Here is a 21,449-nt window from a genome sequence, read left to right on the forward strand (position 1 = left end):
GTGAACAAACATTCAAAAAGAGTATGCAAATATGCCTAGCAACAAGACCACACCCATGGCAAAAGCCAGTGATCACATATATTGCAAAGATGAAAATGTGTCTTTTTGGTCAAAAATCCTTAATTCCAAAACTATTGAGCAGATTGGGCTGAAATTTAAATGGGATGGGGGGGGGGGGGGGGGAGATGAAACATTCTGCACTATGGTTTCATCAGTGATATGCCAAGTAGGGGTAAAAATGTGAATTTTGGTCAAAAACTCATATCTCAAAAAAGTAGTTGGTCAATGAGACTGAAGCTTGGTGAGATGTTCCTGGAAGTGTTATTCTGCAGATTTTCTTAAGAACATTTTGACACAATTGACCCTAGCAACCATGACCACGCCCTTAGCAACAACCAAATGGCAGATATTTTGGTTAAATAACAACATCATCTGGTAGGCAAATGAGTAAACAATTAAAAAATGTATGCAAATATCCCTAGCAACCATGCCCATAGCAACAGCCAAACAGTGGTGTATTTCACAAAGTAACAGGGATTCAAATGATCACATATACCTAGCATGTGGTTAAACATTTTTAAAAACTGTACAGTTGTGCTACAATGCCATTGACACAATTTTTGGTTTAAAAAAATTAAACTAAACTACTGGTGGATTTGTCTGAAATGTGGTGGAAATATTTTTAGAGGTGTGTAGAATGAGAATTGTTCATTACATGATGATTCCATCAGTGATATGCAAATGAGGAGTAAAAATGTGTCTTTTTGGTCAAAAATCTTTATTTCCAAAAGGATGCGGCTGATTTGTCTGAAATTTCACAGGAATGTTTCTGGGAATGTACAGATGAATGGATTAATTTCCCATCAGTGTTATGCAGATTAGAGCTTAAAACGTGATGTCTTGGGTCAGATTTTTCTCGTGAATATTTAGCCAGAAAGGTTATGGGGTACTTAATAACGAAATGTAACTAGTGCATGATAGTGGCACTAGTCTAGAATTGCCTCTCCTTGAAAACATTCTCTTAAGTTATGGCACAAAGTGATCCAATGGTTCAATGTAAAGTTAGTCTGTCCATCTGTCTGTCTTGTTGATGGTGCAAGAGATTTTGGTATTGAAATTTACCTCACAAACAACTGGGGACTAAATTGGTTATGTCGGTCCTAAAAGTGTTAGTCTGTAAATTGTGAGTGTATCATACTTACATAAGTGACCCAAGTAACCATGCCCTTATCAACAGTCAAATGATAGGGTTTATTGCAAATATAACAACAGGGATGGGTAGGCAATTGAATAAACAGTGTTTTAAATATGTAAATGTCCATAGCAACAAGACCATACCCATAGCAACAGATAAACGATGACATATAATGCCAATAACCAGTGAAGGAAAGGCAAATAAATGAACATTCCAAAAAATGTATGCAGGTATGCCTAGCAATATGACCACACCCATAGCAACAGTTGAAACGGTGGTGTATATTGTAGATATAACACCATGGATGGGTAGGAATGGAAATCAAATCTTATCTAGGAACACGACCACATGATCATAGTAAAGGTTATCTTCAACAGTTGTGCTACAATGCCATGGTGCTTTTATTTGCATATTGCAGACAGTCTGAAGCATTTATATGTGGCCAATTTCTTTCAAAATGGTATCTAATAGGTAATGCAGAACAAAAGAGAAATACATTACATTTGGTTCTCACATAACTTTAATACAAGGAAACTTCATTCTATCCCTGTATTATTAGGTGTAAACACTTTTGGGACCTTGACTTTGACCTGCAGGATAAGTCATCAAAATCCAACCATTTCCTGCATATCACAGACACCTTTGTTGCCACTAATTAGCCCCCAAAGGGCAAAGCCTTATTGGGGCTACTACATTGGGTCCTGTCCATCCATCCGTCCTTCCTTGTCCACCTGTATCTCCAATATGCATGCGCCAATTTCAATCAAACCTTTTACAAATGTCAGATGTTATGGAGGGCATGTGTACCTCACTTGGTTTTATAACCCTCACGAAAACAGCGAAATTGCGGCCATATTTGTTGTAAATAATCACACTTTACCCAATATCTCTTGAAGTTTAACAGATAGAGACCTAATTCAAGTGTCTTCACCCATGTTATCGATCATGTGCTTTTTAGTCCCCGTGGACGAAGTCCGGAACAGGGACTTATGGATTGGGTTCCGTCTGTCCGTCCGTCCGTCCGTCCGTCCGCAGCCGTTTCTTGGAGATGCCTGGACCGATTTTTTTCAAACTTGGTACAGGGGCAACATACTATGGCATACATATGCACGTCAATTTTTTTTATGATACAATATGGCCGCCTAGCAACCATTTTGTTTGTGAATTTTCCCTGTCTAAAGCCATAACTCAGACATGCTTTAACAGATCTCATTCAAAGTTGGTATTAGGACAGTGTTCTATGACATACATGTGCATATTCATTGTTGTCATGATACGATCCAATATGGCCGCCTAGCAGCCATTTTGTTTGTGAATTTTCATGTCCAAAGCCATAACTCAGACATGCTTGAACAGATCTCATTCAAAGTTGGTATTAGGACAGTGTTCTATGACATACATGTGCATATCCATTTTCATTGTGATACAATCCAATATGGCTGCCTGGTAGCCATTTTGGTTGCGAATTTTCATGTCCAAAGCCATAACTCAGACATACTTGAACAGATCTCATTCAAAGTTGGTATTAGGACAGTGTTCTATGACATACATGTGCATATCCATTTTCGTCGTGATGCGATCCAATATGGCTGCTTGGCAGCCATTTTGTTTGTGAATGTTCCATGTCCAAAGCCATAACTTAGACATGCTTAAACAGATCTCATTCAAAGTTGGTATTAGGACAGTGTTCTATGACATACATGTGCATATCCATTTTCGTCGTGATACTATCCAATATGGCTGCCTGGCAGCCATTTTGTTTGTGAATTTTCCATGTCCAAAGCCATTACTAAGACATGCTTGAACAGATCTCATTCAAAGTTGGTATTAGGACAGCGTTCTATGACATACATGTGCATATCCATTTTCGTCGTGATACGATCCAATATGGCTGCCTGGCAGCCATTTTGTTTGTGAATTTTCCATGTCCAAAGCCATAACTCAGACTCCATTTTCATCGTGATATGATCCCCCATACCCAACCAATCCTTTATTGTTGGAGGCATATTCCATGTCCAACAAGCACACACAACATATCTGAGTCTGTTTGTTTTAGGTTCACAAATGTTGTTGCGTGATCAGAGTAGTGATAATTCCTTAAAACCCAATTATATAGCGGGGACTATGTCATTCTCAATGACTTGTTAATGGTACATTGACTTTAGAACTTGACCTCCATCTTCAAGGTCAAATAGCTATATTATTGTCAAAGTGTGTATGTATATTTCTGATATGCATGGACTGATTTCAACCAAACCTTGTACAAATGTCAGATGCGATAGTCTGCATATACACATGACTTCATTTCACAACCCCCACAATAACAGCAAAATGGTGGCCATATTTGTCATAAATATTCACATTTTGGCCAATAACTCTTAACACTTAACAGATAGAGACCCTATTCAAGTGACTTCATCTTGGTTATCAATGATGAGCTTTCTAATGGCACACTGACTTTTGACCTTGACCTTCATCTTCAGGGTCAAATAGCTAAGTATGTCTTCCCATTTTGAAATCATTAAGATAATATAAATATTAATGCTAATGTGCCTGAAATTGTCAAGGATCTACACATAATAGATAAGAAATGAACAACCCTTTCAGGTGTTGTCAGTGTATCTTTTTGAATGCCTTAAAGGCCATGCCATAGTTGTTATCCTTTTTTAATTGAAAGCCTGCGACATAATGTACAAACTAAAGAACTGGTTGTAGTCACTAGAAGAAATAGTTTTTTAGAGCTATGTCTTCCATGAAGACTTGTTTCTTTTAAATCAATACTCCATTCAGTCACTGAGAAGTGAAGTATTTAAAGGGGGAAGTTAAATATTTAAAGGAGGGAGAAGTATTTAAAGGGGAGGGGAGAGGAATAAGGTATTTAAAGGGGAGGGGAGAAGTGAAGTATTTGAAGGGGGAGAAAAGTGAAGTATTTAAAGGGGGAGAGAAGTGAAGTATTTAAAGGGGGAGGGGAGAAGTGAAGTATTTGAAGGGGGGCTGTGTCTTTTTAGCACAACTGAACTGAGGTTCAGTAGTTCGAGACATCGCCTGGCATCTGTGTGTGTGTGTGTGTGTGTGTGTGTGTGTGTGTGTGTGTGTGTGTGTGTGTGTGTGTGTGTAAACGACTTAAAAACTGCCAGACCGATTGGCTTGATATTATGTGGGGACATTACTTATGGTGTTCTAATGAAAAATTGTTCAAATGGAAATGATCGCTTCATAGATGTGCCTTTTGGGTCAAAAAATGTTATTTTTGGTCAAAAGACTTAAACTCCAAAACAACTGGGCAGATTGGTCTGAAATTTGGTGGGAACGTTCTCTAAGGGAGATGTAAAGTAAGATTTGTTCATGCAATGATAATGCCATAAGAAATATACAAATTAGGGCTAAAAAAGTCTATGATTCAAAAAGTACTTTGTTGATTTAGCTGAAATATCACAGGGATGTTTCTGGTGATGCACGGATTAGTCCATTGCTATTCAGGTAAACTGCAAGGCTTACACCATATGGAAAACTTAGTCCATTTAATTAGTATGTAGGTGTACAGTAACTGTTACCAGTATGAGTTGTTTGCATTGTCTTGTAATGTTAATTTAATAGTTGTCATGTTTTTATCTTGAGAACTGTGTAGTTGGTATCATTAGGTATTCAGTATTCGTCCGGCGGGGACTTATGGATTGGGTTCCGTCTGTCCATGCGTCCGTCCGTCCATCCATCCATCCGTCCGTCCCTTGGAGATGCCTGGACCGATTTTTTTCAAACTTGATACAGGGGCAACATACTATGGCATACATATGCACGTCAATTTGTTTTATGATACAATCCAATATGACTTCCTGGCAGCCATTTTGTTTGCGAATTTTCCATGTCCAAAGCCATAATAATAATGTTCGGTTCTTAATGTTCGGTTCTTATATAGCGCTTTCCCACACCGTGCTCAAAGCGCTTTACAATTATTACCCCTGGCTCGGATCAGAACGGCACAACGGCCCTTTAGTCTTCCTCAACTCCCCGGGGAGCATACAATCCATTGCAGCCATTTAAGCGCATAGGATTAAAGCCTTCACATTGCAACCTACATCCTACCAGGTCCCCAATTATACAGCTGGGTTGACTGAAGCACAGTCGTGGTTCAAATCTTGCCCAAGGACTTTAGCCACTCGGAAACAAACAGCAGGCAGCTGCAACCTGTAGATTCCAAGCCAGTCACGCTAACCATTCACCCATCATGACTCAGACATGCTTGAGCAGATCTCGTTCAAAGTTGATATTAGGACAGTGTTCTATGACATACATGTGCATATTCATTGTTGTCGTGATACGATCCAATATGGCTGCCTGGCAGCCATTTTGTTTGTGAATTTTCCATGTCCAAAGCCATAACTCAGACATGCTTGGACATATCTCATTCAAAGTTGGTATTAGCATAGTGTTCTATGACATACATGTGCATATCCATTTTCGTCTTGATACAATACAATATGGCTGCCTGGCAGCCATTTTGTTGGTGCAGTTTTCATGTCCAAAGCCATAACTCAGACATGCTTGAACAGAGTAGTGATATCAAAAACAACCATATGAGGCCAAACAACATTAGCCTGGTTTGGAAATGACAACATAAACTGCCAGCTCCTTAAAACCCAATCATAGAGGGGCTATGTCATTTTCAATGACTTGTTTTCTTCATGGTTCATATGCTTCTAGAAAGACTTTGAAATATGTCTCTTATGCTAGAAAGTGTAGTGAATAAATTAAATGATATATCATAAAGTGTTCAATATTCCTATTATTTGCCAAATTAAAATTTCTGTCTGTTAGTGAGATAACACTATTATGTACTGGTTTGAAATTTAAGTAAGTTAAAGTGTATGAACTCTGATATTATCTTTTGGCATTGGAGATCAAAGTATTATTGCAAACTTAAACAAAACAAACAGATTAAAGTGAAATGAATTGTGGGTAATTACCAATAATGATGTCATTTTTATCAGCCAATGGATTTAGATCAGGAAGGGGATGTCACACCAAAGGCACAACCATCAAGTCCAAGTGCACCACTCACACCACCAGAATCCCCAAAACAAATTGCTCCACCAGCTATACCCCCTGTGTCAGCCAAAGTGAAAGGAGAACCCAAACATGAAGTCAAGAAGGAAAAGAAAATACAGCCTGTGAAAACACAAAGCACAAGTTGGTTTGGTGGAATTTTCAACAAGTTACGACCTAGGGCCAAGAATGAAGTACATTTACCAGATGATTCAAGCAAAGCAGTAAGTACATTGTAGTTGAATTACACTGCACTCAGGTGGGCTACCATAAATAACACTACGGTTAAGTGGGCTACCACTAATAACACTGTAGTTAGGTGAGCTACCATTAATAACACTGCACTCAGGTGGGCTACCATAAATAACACTACGGTTAAGTGGGCTACCACTAATAACACTGTAGTTAGGTGAGCTACCATTAATAACACTGCACTCAGGTGGGCTACCATAAATAACACTACGGTTAAGTGGGCTACCACTAATAACACTGCAGTTAGGTGAGCTACTAGTAATAACACTGCACTCAGGTGGGCTACCATAAATAACACTACGGTTAAGTGGGCTACCACTAATAACACTGTAGTTAGGTGAGCTACCATTAATAACACTGCACTCAGGTGGGCTACCATAAATAACACTACGGTTAAGTGGGCTACCACTAATAACACTGCAGTTAGGTGAGCTACTATTAATAACACTGCACTCAGGTGGGCTACCATAAATAACACTACGGTTAAGTGGGCTACCACTAATAACACTGTAGTTAGGTGAGCTACCATTAATAACACTGCACTCAGGTGGGCTACCATAAATAACACTATGGTTAAGTGGGCTACCACTAATAACACTGCAGTTAGGTGAGCTACTAGTAATAACACTGCACTCAGGTGGGCTACCATAAATAACACTACGGTTAAGTGGGCTACCACTAATAACACTGTAGTTAGGTGAGCTACCATTAATAACACTGCACTCAGGTGGGCTACCATAAATAACACTATGGTTAAGTGGGCTACCACTAATAACACTGCAGTTAGGTGAGCTACTAGTAATAACACTGCACTCAGGTGGGCTACCATAAATAACACTACGGTTAAGTGGGCTACCACTAATAACACTGTAGTTAGGTGAGCTACCATTAATAACACTGCACTCAGGTGGGCTACCATAAATAACACTACGGTTAAGTGGGCTACCACTAATAACACTGCAGTTAGGTGAGCTACCATTAATAACACTGCACTCAGGTGGGCTACCATAAATAACACTACGGTTAAGTGGGCTACCACTAATAACACTGTAGTTAGGTGAGCTACCATTAATAACACTGCACTCAGGTGGGCTACCATAAATAACACTACGGTTAAGTGGGCTACCACTAATAACACTGCAGTTAGGTGAGCTACTAGTAATAACACTGCACTCAGGTGGGCTACCATAAATAACACTACGGTTAAGTGGGCTACCACTAATAACACTGTAGTTAGGTGAGCTACCATTAATAACACTGCACTCAGGTGGGCTACCATAAATAACACTATGGTTAAGTGGGGTACCACTAATAACACTGCAGTTAGGTGAGCTACCATAAATAACACTGTGGTTAAGTGGGCTACCACTAATAACACTGTAGTTAGGTGAGCTACCATTAATAACACTGCACTCAGGTGGGCTACCATAAATAACACTATGGTTAAGTGGGCTACCACTAATAACACTGTAGTTAGGTGAGCTACTAGTAATAACACTGCACTCAGGTGGGCTACCATAAATAACACTGGTTAAGTGGGCTACCACTAATAACACTGCAGTTAAAGTGTACATGCAAAGGGTGATACTTTTTTCGTCAATATGTTTATTTTGCCATAAAAATAAAGGGCATTGGGTTTTGTGATATTATAGAATAGCTCTGACATGAGAAATTGTGTGAAAAATGAGTCACTCTAGGCTCAACCAAAGAGCACCTCAGGAAGTACTTCTCATTTGTATATGCATAGGATAGATTTTGGAACATCGTGACATCACTTGAGGAACACAATCGTCCTTATCAGTTTATCTTTACATGCAAAGCCATTAGGGCCAAGCCAGAAGGTCAACTTCACAACCGGTTCTCGCCAGAACACGACATCGAATATTCGTCAGATGTCTCCAGCATAGAGCAATACACTCCAGCATTAACAACTGATAGTGTGATTTAGCCATATTCATTAGAACCGACCACTAGCAGTAACGATAGTTCCTCTAGCAGTGAATGAGTGAGGAAGGTGGTGGTCAACCACAGAGACTGAATGACACTGCTTTATAAGGATGTAAGTTTCACAGAAAAATGTAATCATAGCTAGTACACATTATACTGTGGAAGACTTTATGAACGCTGGAATCTATCGCTTAGTAACTAAACTGACGGTTTGGCTTGAATTAATTTTCGCTGAACGAAATACTCTTTGTTCTATACCACTTGGCAATTATCACAAACGGTGACAAAGTTGAATAAACATAATGGTGACTAACACTGTCAATCAAATCGGCAACATCACTGATACTATTGTCATGTAACGATGTGTGAATGTTGCGATACTGTCGGTAGAATCTACACAGACATTAAAGATAGCGCATTGTGTAAAGAACGGGTAGAGGTGATAATTTGGGGGGATGAAAGTACAATTTTGCATTAAAAGTTTGAAACTTACGCTCAATGTTGAATACTTTCTAAAGAAATTTTAACAGCTTGCCGCATTGATCAGACAAATTTCATGCTTATAAACCCATCGATTACAGTATTTTTTACCACACTACTCGTTGTCTTTAACATACAAACATGTCGCTGTATTGCTGGTTGAAACAAGCTAACCCTCCACGTGCTCCAGGTTTACCTGATCCAAGACTTTGTATGACCAAAGAAGAGGCGATCTTGACTGAAGCTGCGAATAACAAAGTTGAAAAGATACTTGCCTATGCTGTGAACCCACGGAAGAGAAAGCGTGGTGAATACAAATTCTACACTCATGAGGAACGGGCATAAATTGCAAAGTCTGCCATAGAAATCGGAGTTGTCAAGACGGGAAGGAGATTTTCGAAAGAACTCGGCAGAAACGTGAATGAGAGCACGGTTTGTGGCATGAAGACCAGTTACTTGAAACTTCAACAACGCAACCAAGCTAGCTACGCCCATCACGTCACTGCCGAAGGGTCACAGAGGTCAACCACTGATGCTTGGGGAGTTGGACGCAGCCGTGCAGAGATGGGTCCACCAAGTTAGACATAGTGGTGGTGTCATCAACAATTGCCTCGTCATGTCTGCTGCGATCGGTATCCTTATGAAAAATGACCGATCAAAACTGAAAGAATTTGGTGGACACATTGAAGTTAGCAGTTCGTGGGCAAAGTCACTTCTCTGCAGGATGAACTTCGTTCGGCGGAAGGGTACAAAAAGCGTGAAGCAACTGCCTGAGGACTTCGAGGTGATAAAGACAGAATTTGTCAAGTGCCACGACAACATTACACATCGTATTGATTTGCTTTGTGATGGTTTTAAACAGGCTGGACTTATGTAGTTGAAAAATGAACATTGTGTGACTGTGTATATTGAACATTTTCGATGCCATCAGATTTTCGTTTATTAGTGTTTCATCGGACTTTAATGGACACTTTATTCATTTCAATTTATTAGCATTTCATGACATAAGTATTTTTGAATGTTAAAAGCTACAATAAATATGACTTCAAAGTAATATTAAATTAAACTTCTGGGATACTAAGCATTTGTTTTGTAAGTTCGTTGTGTGTGTATGCGATTGCGTGCGTGGGTGTGTTGAATGTTTATACTTTGAATTTCCGTTGAAAACAATAACACAAAGGTAGTAGTAGGAACCTGATATCGAAAGTTCAAATAGAAGTAGGTCATTGACGTCCTATGAATCAAATGTCATTCTGCTGTAATGATTTTTCGCGCATTTTTACTCCCTGCGAAACAAGCTAAAATAAATTCCTAGCGTTTAATAAGTATTCCACAGTATACTAATAATATACCTGTGTTTAAAGATCCACCATGCAAGTTTAGTGCTTGTTTTCTAACTATGCCTTGCTGTCTTGTACCGCAACATGGCCCATCCAGCGTATTGTTTACGTCCTAGTGAAGCCATATTGTTTACATAAAGTGAAGGCTGTTATCAGCATCCTTTTTGGACATAACTATTGAATGGATGGAAAACAGTTCCCACAGACAATCTAATCGAAACGAAAATTATCTAATATTTCCGTACCCATCGAACATACAGAGATCGGATGAGAATGGCTTCAAGAGTTCCCCATAATATTCTCTCAACTTGTTTAGATGTAACGTGTCGTAACAGTACATTCTATGACCATTCAAAATCTTCAAGAAAGTAGACCCACAAATTCGTTAGAGCAGAATGTTTTGTTTGATAACTATCCCTCTTGAAAACTATGTGTACACGCACTTTATTTCATTTTTTACTGCATTCATTACCGTCCACACAGTGACATGAAATGGTTTCATCTTTCAAAGCATGGCCCATGTTCACTGAAGCCGGCAGTACTGTGGTGTATAGTGTATTGTCTCCATCCATTTTTTTTTGTTTGAGTTTTTGATGGATAGGATGTCTTACATTGTGGATTTATTTGACCTGGGAGCATGAAGTGTTGACTGTACTTTGCTGTGTCCATCCACTTTGGACATGTGATTGGCATGACACAGTAATTGTTCATGTAGACAAAACAATGGAAACAAAAATAGCAACATTATAATTAGTGTTGCGTCTTTTTACTTTGATAGTTGCAATAGAGTAAAAAAAGGTTCGTTTTAGCGTCATAATTGTACTTTAGAGGACAAAATTTGGGGGGGTGTATGGAATGTTCAATACATGGGCACAAGCGATACTAACGATTGCATCTTCTGGTATCGTCAAGTTCATTTCACCGTGACTGGACACGTATGTCAGGTCAGTCACAATTGTAAAAATATCATCTAGTTTGAAGCCTTGGACAATGATAGACGATAGTGTCCAATACTATCCCATATTTTTAATTTTTTTTTTATTTTTTTTTTTTATTTTATTTTATTTTATTTTATTTATTTTTTTTTTTTTTATTTTTATTTTTTTTTTGGGGGGGAGGTGCGGCAACCCTGCTATCACGGCAAAATTGTACAATAATATGACTAGAGACCATTGTCAGCAATAGAGGTGTACACCGAGAAAAATATCCGATAGTATCATCTAGTATACTTGACTAGAGACCAATGTTGGGTCACTACCAAATTTTAAAAAACATCGTCTAGTTTGAAGTCTTAGACGATACCAGACGATAATATCACTATTATCCGACAGTATCGGATAGTTTTTGGGAGCGACATTATCGGGTCACAATTGAAATAAAAAACAACATCGTCTGTTTTGTAGCCTTAAACAATACAAGACGATAATATCGATATTATCCGATATTATCCGATATTTTGGGGTGCGACATTGTTGGGTCACAGTCAAAAAAAATATCGTCTAGTTTGTTGCCTCAGACACAGTCTCTCTAGCGTGATACTATGCCTCGGACAGTTCTACACGAAATGTACAAACATATCGTCTTGTTTGAAGCCTTGGACGACACTGGACGATAGTATCGATATTAGTGCAATGCGCTATCCTCTGAGTTCCCCATCCACCACCCGCGCGTACCGCGAGTCCTCTACCCTCACCATTACACCACAATGGCATGTTCACAGATACGGTAGCTAAAATGTGTCTAGTATGTGAGTCAACCGTTCAAACTGAGCTGCGAGCTAAATTATTCTAAGAAAGCACAGAAACGCCCATAAACTTCTCCAGTTTTGTAAAAAATGCTTCATTTCAGTGAAAATAGCGGCTACTCTTTGGGTCTTCGTCAGTAAAGGTCATCGTTGCACTGTGCGCCTCAGACTACAGTCCCTTCACATTGACTTGGACTTCAAACGTTAACATGTTTCCCGTTAAACCATAGACAAAACCTATTGTCTATGGTTAAACTCATAATAAATGTTCTATTTTTACCATATATTTGTTAGAATTAACTTCTTTTAACCAGCCACCCGACTTTAACCATGCTTTAACCAAGTTCTAGGTCGTCTCAACATGGACGTAATTTACGTCCGTGGTCTGAACAACCGAAAGCAGAGTCTGTTTCGCGTACACTTAAACTGCGGAAGCACGCAATCGTCATTTATACTATGTAACAATGTACGAAATAAAAAAGATGCACACAAGAATTTGTTTTGAATGACTTTATTTTTTCAAGTTGAACCATATGGTTGAACCACATTTATCTGTGGCTGGAACGTTACGATATAACTGTGTTCTCACTGGGTGACAATGCAGTGCAATGTTATGATATGATTGTGCACAAACGTCACACGTGCATATACATGAGCGTTGTTTAAAAACAGTTACATGTATATATGTCGTCATTCCTGCAGGTCATGGCAAGCACAATTTTCCAGTTTAAACATTATTACATTACCTTGAACATTACATGTAATTTATGTGATTTATTCACAATCGAAAAAAAGCTCATGTAAAACAAATATATGCCTATCGAAAAATCACTATCCCGTCGGACTACCAACACCGGTCAGTTTACTCAATTTTACTGGTCCGTTATTAACGCCAGTGAAAAGGGCTTTCTGGACGAGAGAACTTTTAGATATTTGGTGGCAAACAGTAGTGTTGGAGACTTAACATAACAGGGATTGGCGTTTACACGTTCACAGTGAGAACAGGGAAATGCGCCCGTTGTCCATGGCAACCAATTCACACATTTTGCCGACTTATCCATAGATAATAGAGAGGTCTCTCTCTATTATCTATGGCTTAGCATATTAACTAACCCCAGAATTTCGGGGTTGGCTCCTCTCTTGTGCGGGCCAAGTTAACGGTGGGGAGAGCGTAATGATGGCATTGGCAACTTAACAATGTACATGCATACTGTAGCATCATATTCAATGTCTCTTAACATTAATGAACATAGTAACTTATGGTGAACATGGTATTGGTAACTATGTTAAGTTAGTTATGCTAACTATGTTAACTGGTAAAGTTTCATATCTGAAAGTTAACATTTTGCAAAATTTGAGTGTCTATTTTTTTACTTTGCTCTTAAAGGCCAAGGTCCACTATATAAAGAGGATTATGGGTAATGTATGCATATGCGGGAAATTCAAACTGCTGTAAGGAGCACTCACTTTGCCCTCATGTCTTCATCCCATTTTGCACTGAAAAAGTTTCACATGGCTCTCATATTTCATATATACTGTTTGTAAATATATAGTGATGCAACATGAGTAGAAATAACTGACATTAACTAAGTTTGGTAGCCAATATAGCAGGTTTACCGTCAAACTGACGCAAAATTTGTTTCAAATTTGTCTAGTAAAAACCGTTGGCCAGTTGTCAATTAGGCTTACAAGTTACACAAAGCATGATAAGACACTGTGAATGGAGCAAATAAACAACGTGCGAAATGCCAAAAACCGAATGCAAACAATACAAGCGAACAAAAGAGTCTGTGTGCACTCTGTGAGCCCAATATTTTGCCTAAAATCAAGCTCACATGTGCGAACAGTACGTGAAAATTATACATTGTTACTGAAATAGAATGACATAAAATGAAACCAAAATGTTTCTCAGTTTGATCGATGTACGTTCTGGGTTGCTACACTCCTTAGTAAAATCACAATTTCATACAACTTTTTGTGCGCGCGACAAGTGTTTTCTGTCAAGTAGTTGTGTCGTTGACTAGTAGGCAGTGATGTAGATAATAGCCAGTTACCTACCAGTCACAATGCCCAGCTATAACTTATAAGTATAACCACAACAGTTTAGTTGTGGGACCGGCTAAGGAAATTTAGTACTAAAACCTGACGACCATTGAAAAAAATTCTAAGGTCGGAAAATTAAATACGAGTTTCCCAGAAGTACTAATAGCAAGTAAAATACCCAAAGTGTAAAAAAAGAAAAGAAATAAATTCATAATTATTTGGAAAACATTTGAGGATTACACGGTAAAACAAGACTGGCCACGCTATCGCTAGCGAAAGCCTTCGAACTAGTTTCATAGGGACCGGACGTTGAAGGAAGCGCGAAGCGAAGTGTGAGGTCAATGTGACGTCTCATGATGTATGATGCAACAACATGACGTTTACGTAGTGAGAACTAAATGTTTTCTAAACTTCAGCGGAAAGAAATTTTGTCGATCGGACACTGACTATTTTCAAATTCTTAAAACATCTGAGAAAAATGAAGAGAGGAAGCCAAATGTAGCACTGACAGACAAGATAGACGTATGGTACGTGTACAGGAGGTGAGGCACACTGTGTGGTGCAAACTGGACAAAGATTGTGCATGTCACGTATAAGGCATCAGATGTAATACATGTAGCTAACCAAATATTCTTGAAATGCAGCCTTTCTTGTAAAAAGTATTGGAAATTGTCAGAAACCTGAGGATTTGATGACTGAATATATTTCGATCAAGAATTCCCATACTTTCAGTTAAATTTTCTGATGACCCCGAAGCCAGACATGTTTGAAACATTTAGTGCGACATTTGATTCTGATAAACGAGTGATATAATTCATAAACAAATCTAACGTTGGCAACTCTTTTATTTCTGTAATGATCATCAAATTTCAAGGACAACTGTCTATGTTGTACACATAAATCATACATCACTGCCTAGTCTAGTTCCTATACCTGTCGACTGTTCTCTACGATCTCTAGCTCTGTGCATGTTGTGGAGATGAACGTAACGCGAACTGACAAGACAACAAGTACAATCATGGAGGCATCATAAATATTTGTTTCATTCAAATTTGAAAGTTGAGAAATCGTATTAAATTCTTTCCAGATTTCTCAAAAATCGTTTCCATATGTTTTGGCACTATCCAGCAATAATCCTCGTCATGTAAATGACATCGACTGACATCGCAGTCAAACATACGCACGGAGACAGAGCGGAGACCAAACAAGAGTCCGTAGTCACCCCATCACGACGTATGCATTTATGCATTTGTTTTGAAATAGCTGGGGTGGTACTCGTACACATCGGGATAACTCGGAGATGCACGTGTTTGTGATTTTATTGACTGTTTTCTGAGATGGGACATTGGGTTTGGAAATACAAGTTTAATCAATCATAAAACAGCCATAACAGATACTTACAAAGAATTAGAACACGGAAGGAAAATAACGGGAACATCAATGACATTTCTACCAAACTCGAGATTGCACGTAGCTAGCTACCTAGTGTACAGTAAGTATGGAAGTGCAAAGCTTAGTCCGCTCTGACCCGTGCGATACTTGTGAAGTTAAGTTTTCACGATTATGTTGTCAAAACATGACCTACATGTAATCTGTAAAAAAAATTCTCATCTATCTAACGATTTTGGTGTGATAACGATCGACCAAATGCCGACGCTAGTGTGTATGTGTGCAACTGTAATCTAGTACCTTGTACAAATGATACAAGTAAGTAAGTTTGTTCGTACCCAAGAATTTCAGTTTACAATTTCAACGATACAAATTGTCACTGTGTAATAGTGTTTGGATCGTGTTAGAACAGGTCCCTCAAAATATAATTTTTCGGGTTATAATTTGTATGTATAAGTTTATAGAAATACGTGTTTCACCCAGACTGGGTGTCTGGCCGTACGTACGCACCGGAAAACAACGTAGCAGAAACACTGCCACTAGACTTGAAAAAAAAAATATAACAAGGGACTCTTTGGATTAGGCAAGAACTACATGTAACCAATATGTGTGAACAGCCACTAATATGTTGATAAACTACCTGGGTCGGATTTACAAAATGCTCCTCCCAGATAAACAAACGTATTCCGTTGCACATGCGCAAACCTACTTCCGTAGCGTGGGCACATAGCTTAGTTGGACCTTGGCCTTTAAGTTTTTAATTTTGCCTGCATTTTGCTCCTAAAATTTTGAAGTTGGGGTAAAGTGATCCAAAACAATATTGCACAAAGAGTTAACTTCCTAGGCTGGCAACATGTGGTTAAACATTTTTAAAAAGTGTACAGTTGTGCTACAATGCCATTGGTGCTATTTTTTTGAATATTCATTCACTTGTCTATGAATCCCTGATGTTATTTTTTCAATATCATTTGGCTGTTGCCATCAGCATGGTCTTGTTGCTAGGCATATTTGCATACACTTTTTGAATGTGATCGTTTGGCTGTTGCTATGGGTGTGGTTTTGTTGCTAGATATATTTGCATATATTACATTTTTTGAATGTGTACTCATTTGTCTATTAATCCCTGTTATCTTTGCAATAGACATGATCATTTGGCTGTTACTATGGGTGTGGTCTTGTTGGTAGGCACATTTACATATATTGTTTGGATTCACTTGTCTATTATAAATCCCTGTTATCTTTGCAATATATGTGATCATTTGGCTGTTGCCACGGGCATGGTCTTGTTGCTACGCATATTTGCATATACTTATTGAATGTTTGTTCACTTGTCTAAGAATCCGTGTTGTTATCTTTGTGAAATAGATACATATATCGCAAAGATAACGAGGATTAATAGACAAATGAATAAACATTCAAAAAATGTATGTAAATGTGCCTAAAAACAAGACCACTCCCATAGCAACAGCCAAATGATTGCGTATATTATGAAAAGGTAACAACGGTTTGATAGGCAACTGGATAGTGACGTAGCAAATGAACACCTATACCTAGCATGTGGGTAAACATTTTTAAAAACTGTACAGCTGTGCTACAATGCTGTTGGTGCTATTTTGTATGCTTTCACACACGTTTACAAATTACATACAGTACTTTCAGTGTTGTACTACTCCCCATATAACCAATATATGTTTGGAGGTTTAGGTATAGAGAGAGCACCGAGTCGATGACACACTTTGGCAATGTCAACCAATTGCATTAGACGCCCCTTAGCTTTCAAGTAGTGACTGTCTCTTCATGCCCCACATCTGTCCATGAGAGTCCAATACTTTTTATACCCGATTTTCTGATTGCATGCTGGCTGACCTGTGCCAACCAACTATGTAGGCTGTGAAAATGGAAATGATATCTCAAAATATTTTTATTTTATTTTGGATAGGTGAAAAAATGATCTTGAGATATAATTTTGTTAGATTTCATAAAACGAACGAAAATGTTATATCCGGTCTAATGAATTTCTCCTTTGCTTTTGAAAATGATCTCGAGGTTGCTTTTGCTTTACAGACAAGCTTCAATGCTGTAACTTCATCAATGCTTCCCTTCATTTGTACTTTCTGGTTGTGGAATTACCATTGTACCGTTTGAAAGTTGATTTCTTTGCAAATTTCTGGACACATCCCTTTGGAGTTTCACCCCTTTCCGTGTATTACCATTAGTCGGATCAGTAGATGTTTACACTCACGGCATAATGCGTTAATTTGGGCAAAGAGTGAGTTTGTTTTAGCAAGCTACTTATTAATGCAGAGCTGATAAACTCAGATACGACATTGATATCAGGTAGGAAATAGAAAAAAACAGTGAGAGGAAACAGTATTTAAAACTTTATTTGAAATATACAGAAAATAATATTAGAAATCCAGAAAATCGCGAGTACAAAATTGATTATTTGTCCTTTACCCTGTGGATTTACATACAAAAGAAAATAGACTGTGACTACAAATACCACATGAACTTGTACTCACATTGACGTTGTTACACTGACATACGTTAAACGTTTGATTCAAACTGCTCAGTGCAAAATCCTCCCAGTTTCTTGTAATAGAAACATTTAAAAGACTCATCAAAAGTAAAATTAATCTTTGAAAAAAAAATGGCACTCAAATGCACTTGTTGGCGATGATTATGATCAGAACTAACACTGGATATTTGCGCCGCAATATTCTGACACATCATCAGACTATCGGAGCTAATGTTTTAAGACTAAGAGCTAGATCTGACCAGGCCACAGTAAACAGTTCTCAACATGTAGCTCAGTAGCATGAGTTTACAATATAATTATTTGATAGGAATGGGATTTTTGACAAATACATGGCACGATGTCTTGGAATATTTTTAGTCAGTCTGTGAACGGTAACTTATCAAATGTAGAAAAAACATGTAGTGTTGAGTACAGCACAGCTGTGTAAATACGAGTCCTGGGACATGCAAGTTACATTTACATTTTATATATTATATAAACACACAGTATACAAACCTGTATTCAACTCATTTCAACCAGGTATGGTAAACATTACAGTTAATCTCAGTAATCCAATTCTAAATCCTTTGTTTTATTTCTTTTTATCATACTGTCTTATCGGTATTTACCAAGAAAGATAGTGATTCTCAGCTTGGTCGTTAATTATTCAGGATTAAGTGAGGATTACATCGTTTGGGTATAGACATACATGCATAATGAATCCTGTGATGAACTCTTTCCTCTTTAATAACTTTACAATTATAGGTTACAATAACAAGCAAGGAATTTCCAAGTAGGAGTAGAACCTCTAATCTATTAATTAGACTTAATACTCTAGTCTTTCATGTATGTTTGGTAGATTCAATGGGACCCTGTCAAAAAGAAATGGATAAACACTGAAGAAGATGAAGATGTTGATGCTGCCCCACCACCACCACCACCTACAGACACTGAATTAAATCAATCCATCACTCCCAGTACAACAACTCCAAATAGCAGTGCACCAGGGTCAACAGCATCAACACCAGGAGTTAACAGGTTTCAGAGACAGAAAACTAAACTGGGTAAGTTACAAAGACACAGTGGTCTTTTGTGGCTACTTTTGTTTTTAATATTAGGTTACAAGCTAGTACAACATCTCACTTCACTGATTTCCATTCAACTCTCAAACAATGCTGCAATCAGTAGGATCATATTGGATTTTTTACTGCTGTAAGCATAATATTAAGAATTTTACTTTTGTCAGATAATCAAATTTCAACTAACAAAACATGTTGTGTTATGTTCAGTCAACTAGTATAGCTCATCAGAAATTTGATTGTATCGAACAACATATTGATGATACAAGGAATAATTTGAGCAGTGTCAAGTGTTTACTTGCTACCATCATAGGTCAGATATGAATGTTTTAGTCCCTAATAGATAAAGCCTGGAGAGGGATTGTTACATTCCGTTATCACCTGTGTTGCAGACATGAACCGATTGCCATGATATTTGGTGGGTCCATTACCTTGGGTGTCTAGTTGGGAAATTGTTCAAATGAAAATGATCGCATCAGAAATGTGCATTTTACGTTTGGAAATGTGATTTGTTGTATTACAAAATGCTTTGATTTCGGCCTGGAAATGAAATTTTCTTGTTTTATTGGTGCAATGAAATAATTAGATCTTTTATGGGCTACTTAACATATCAGTGTCAATGGCGTAAAGATTAACATCTGTTTAAGGTTGTTTGTCAACCTAGGCCTGTTTTTAGCACAGCTGAATTAAATCTTAGACACTGTGATTAAAGCAGGTTTATATATGATATGATATGATATGATAACAAATTTATATAGCGCCTGGTATCAATTTAAAATGTTCACATGCACAATCCTTAGGCATTCCAAAAAACAGTTTGTACAAAGAATATGAAGTCACACATTTTATGGAGAAAGAAAAATAGTCATATCAAGACCTCCATGATCATACTGTGTTTGGCAGGTTAAATTTCCTGCATGTACCGATTGCCATGATATTTGATGGGTATATTACCTTGGGTGTCTAGTTGTGAAATTGTTCAAATCAAAATGATCTTACTACCGGTGTGTGATTTGGGTCGAAAAATGTAATTTTTGGTCAAAAAACTTGCTCAAAAACTATTGGGCAGATCAGTCTGAAATTTGGTGGGAACATTCTTAGGGGTGTTTAAGCATTCAAAAAATGTTTGCAAATGTGCCGAGCAACAAGATCACACCCATAGCAACAGCCAAGTGATCACATATATTGCAAAGATAACAGGGACAAATAGACAAATGAAAAAACATTCATGAATGTATGGATAATCATTCAGCAAATGAACTTCTATACCCAGCATGGATCAGCATGTGGGAAAACATTTTTAAAAACTGTACAGTTGTGCTACAACGCCATTAGCGCTATTTTTATCCAACAACTGTTCGTATTGTAAATGTGTCATATTGTTGTTGTACTGTCCTGTTTTTACTGAATGATGGTATTATTTGTTTTTGTAAGCTGTAAATATTGTTGTATGAAATGTTTTTTTAACTCAAGTTTCTCACAGAACCACTGCAAATTTCATTGTACAATACGTATGACAATAAAGTATTATTATTATTATATCTCACATTCATTGGCCAATTTCAAGGAAACCTGGCACAAATGTCATACAATAGTCCACATTATGTACATCACTTTGTTTTGTAACCTTCGTGATAATGACAGAATGTCAGCCATATTTGTCACCAAAATCGAGAAACTTATTAGATAGAGACCTCATTTGAGTGTCTACACCCATATTATCCATATCGAGGTTTCTAATAAGACATTGACCTTTGATCTTGACCCTTCTGTTCAAGGTCAAACAACCACAAGTGTTTAAAGTGTATGTACATGTATATACTTCTGACATGAATGTGCTGAATGCAAGTCTAGAGTATATGATATGAAAGAGAAGCCACTCCTTTTCAATTACCCACTTGTCACCATTTCATTTTTAGCACAACTGAACTGATAAGGTTTAGTAGTGTTATAGGCATGGCAAAGTGTACATCTGTCTGTCTGTCTGTCTGTCTGTCTGTCTGTCTGTCTGTCTGTGTGGATGTGTGGATGTGTTTGTGTAAACAACTTAAAGGTGATTCAAAATGCTCACATTCTCTATTGCTATTTTGCTAGACGACATGTTTGTGAAACATATTCTGGTTTTAACCCTTTGCGGCCGGCAGGCACCTGAGGGCGTACTTCACCCTAGAGGGATTAATTCAGGAATAAATTTTGATTTCAATGATAAATCAGCGAAAGATGTTATTGAATGTTTTTTTCACTCCGGAACTTATGTTAAAATAGTAACTGAATGAACTAACCGCTATACTGATCGTGATACAAACAACCAAAAGTCTGCGTGGGAAGCTATATCTGTTGATCATCTTGAAGTGTTTTTAGGTCTTTAGCGATGGTATTAGTGGACAAGAAAGGGTCGTTCAAGGAGTATTGGTCTGAA

The 21,449-nt window shown here is 37.9% G+C and overlaps 1 protein-coding gene across 1 annotated transcript in view; it reads left to right on the forward strand.

The window, feature by feature from the left end:
* Nucleotides 1-21,449, forward strand: part of LOC144440768 (uncharacterized) — a 176,060-nt gene that overhangs the window by 127,672 nt on the left and 26,939 nt on the right. Inside the window, exons 20-21 of the mRNA XM_078130147.1 lie at nucleotides 6,184-6,462; nucleotides 18,811-19,015. Coding sequence (XP_077986273.1) covers nucleotides 6,184-6,462; nucleotides 18,811-19,015 — 484 coding nt within the window. The remainder of the gene's footprint in view (nucleotides 1-6,183; nucleotides 6,463-18,810; nucleotides 19,016-21,449) is intronic.

The sequence above is a fragment of the Glandiceps talaboti genome, chromosome 10 (genome assembly GCF_964340395.1).
Source record: "Glandiceps talaboti chromosome 10, keGlaTala1.1, whole genome shotgun sequence".
NCBI lineage: Eukaryota > Metazoa > Hemichordata > Enteropneusta > Spengelidae > Glandiceps > Glandiceps talaboti.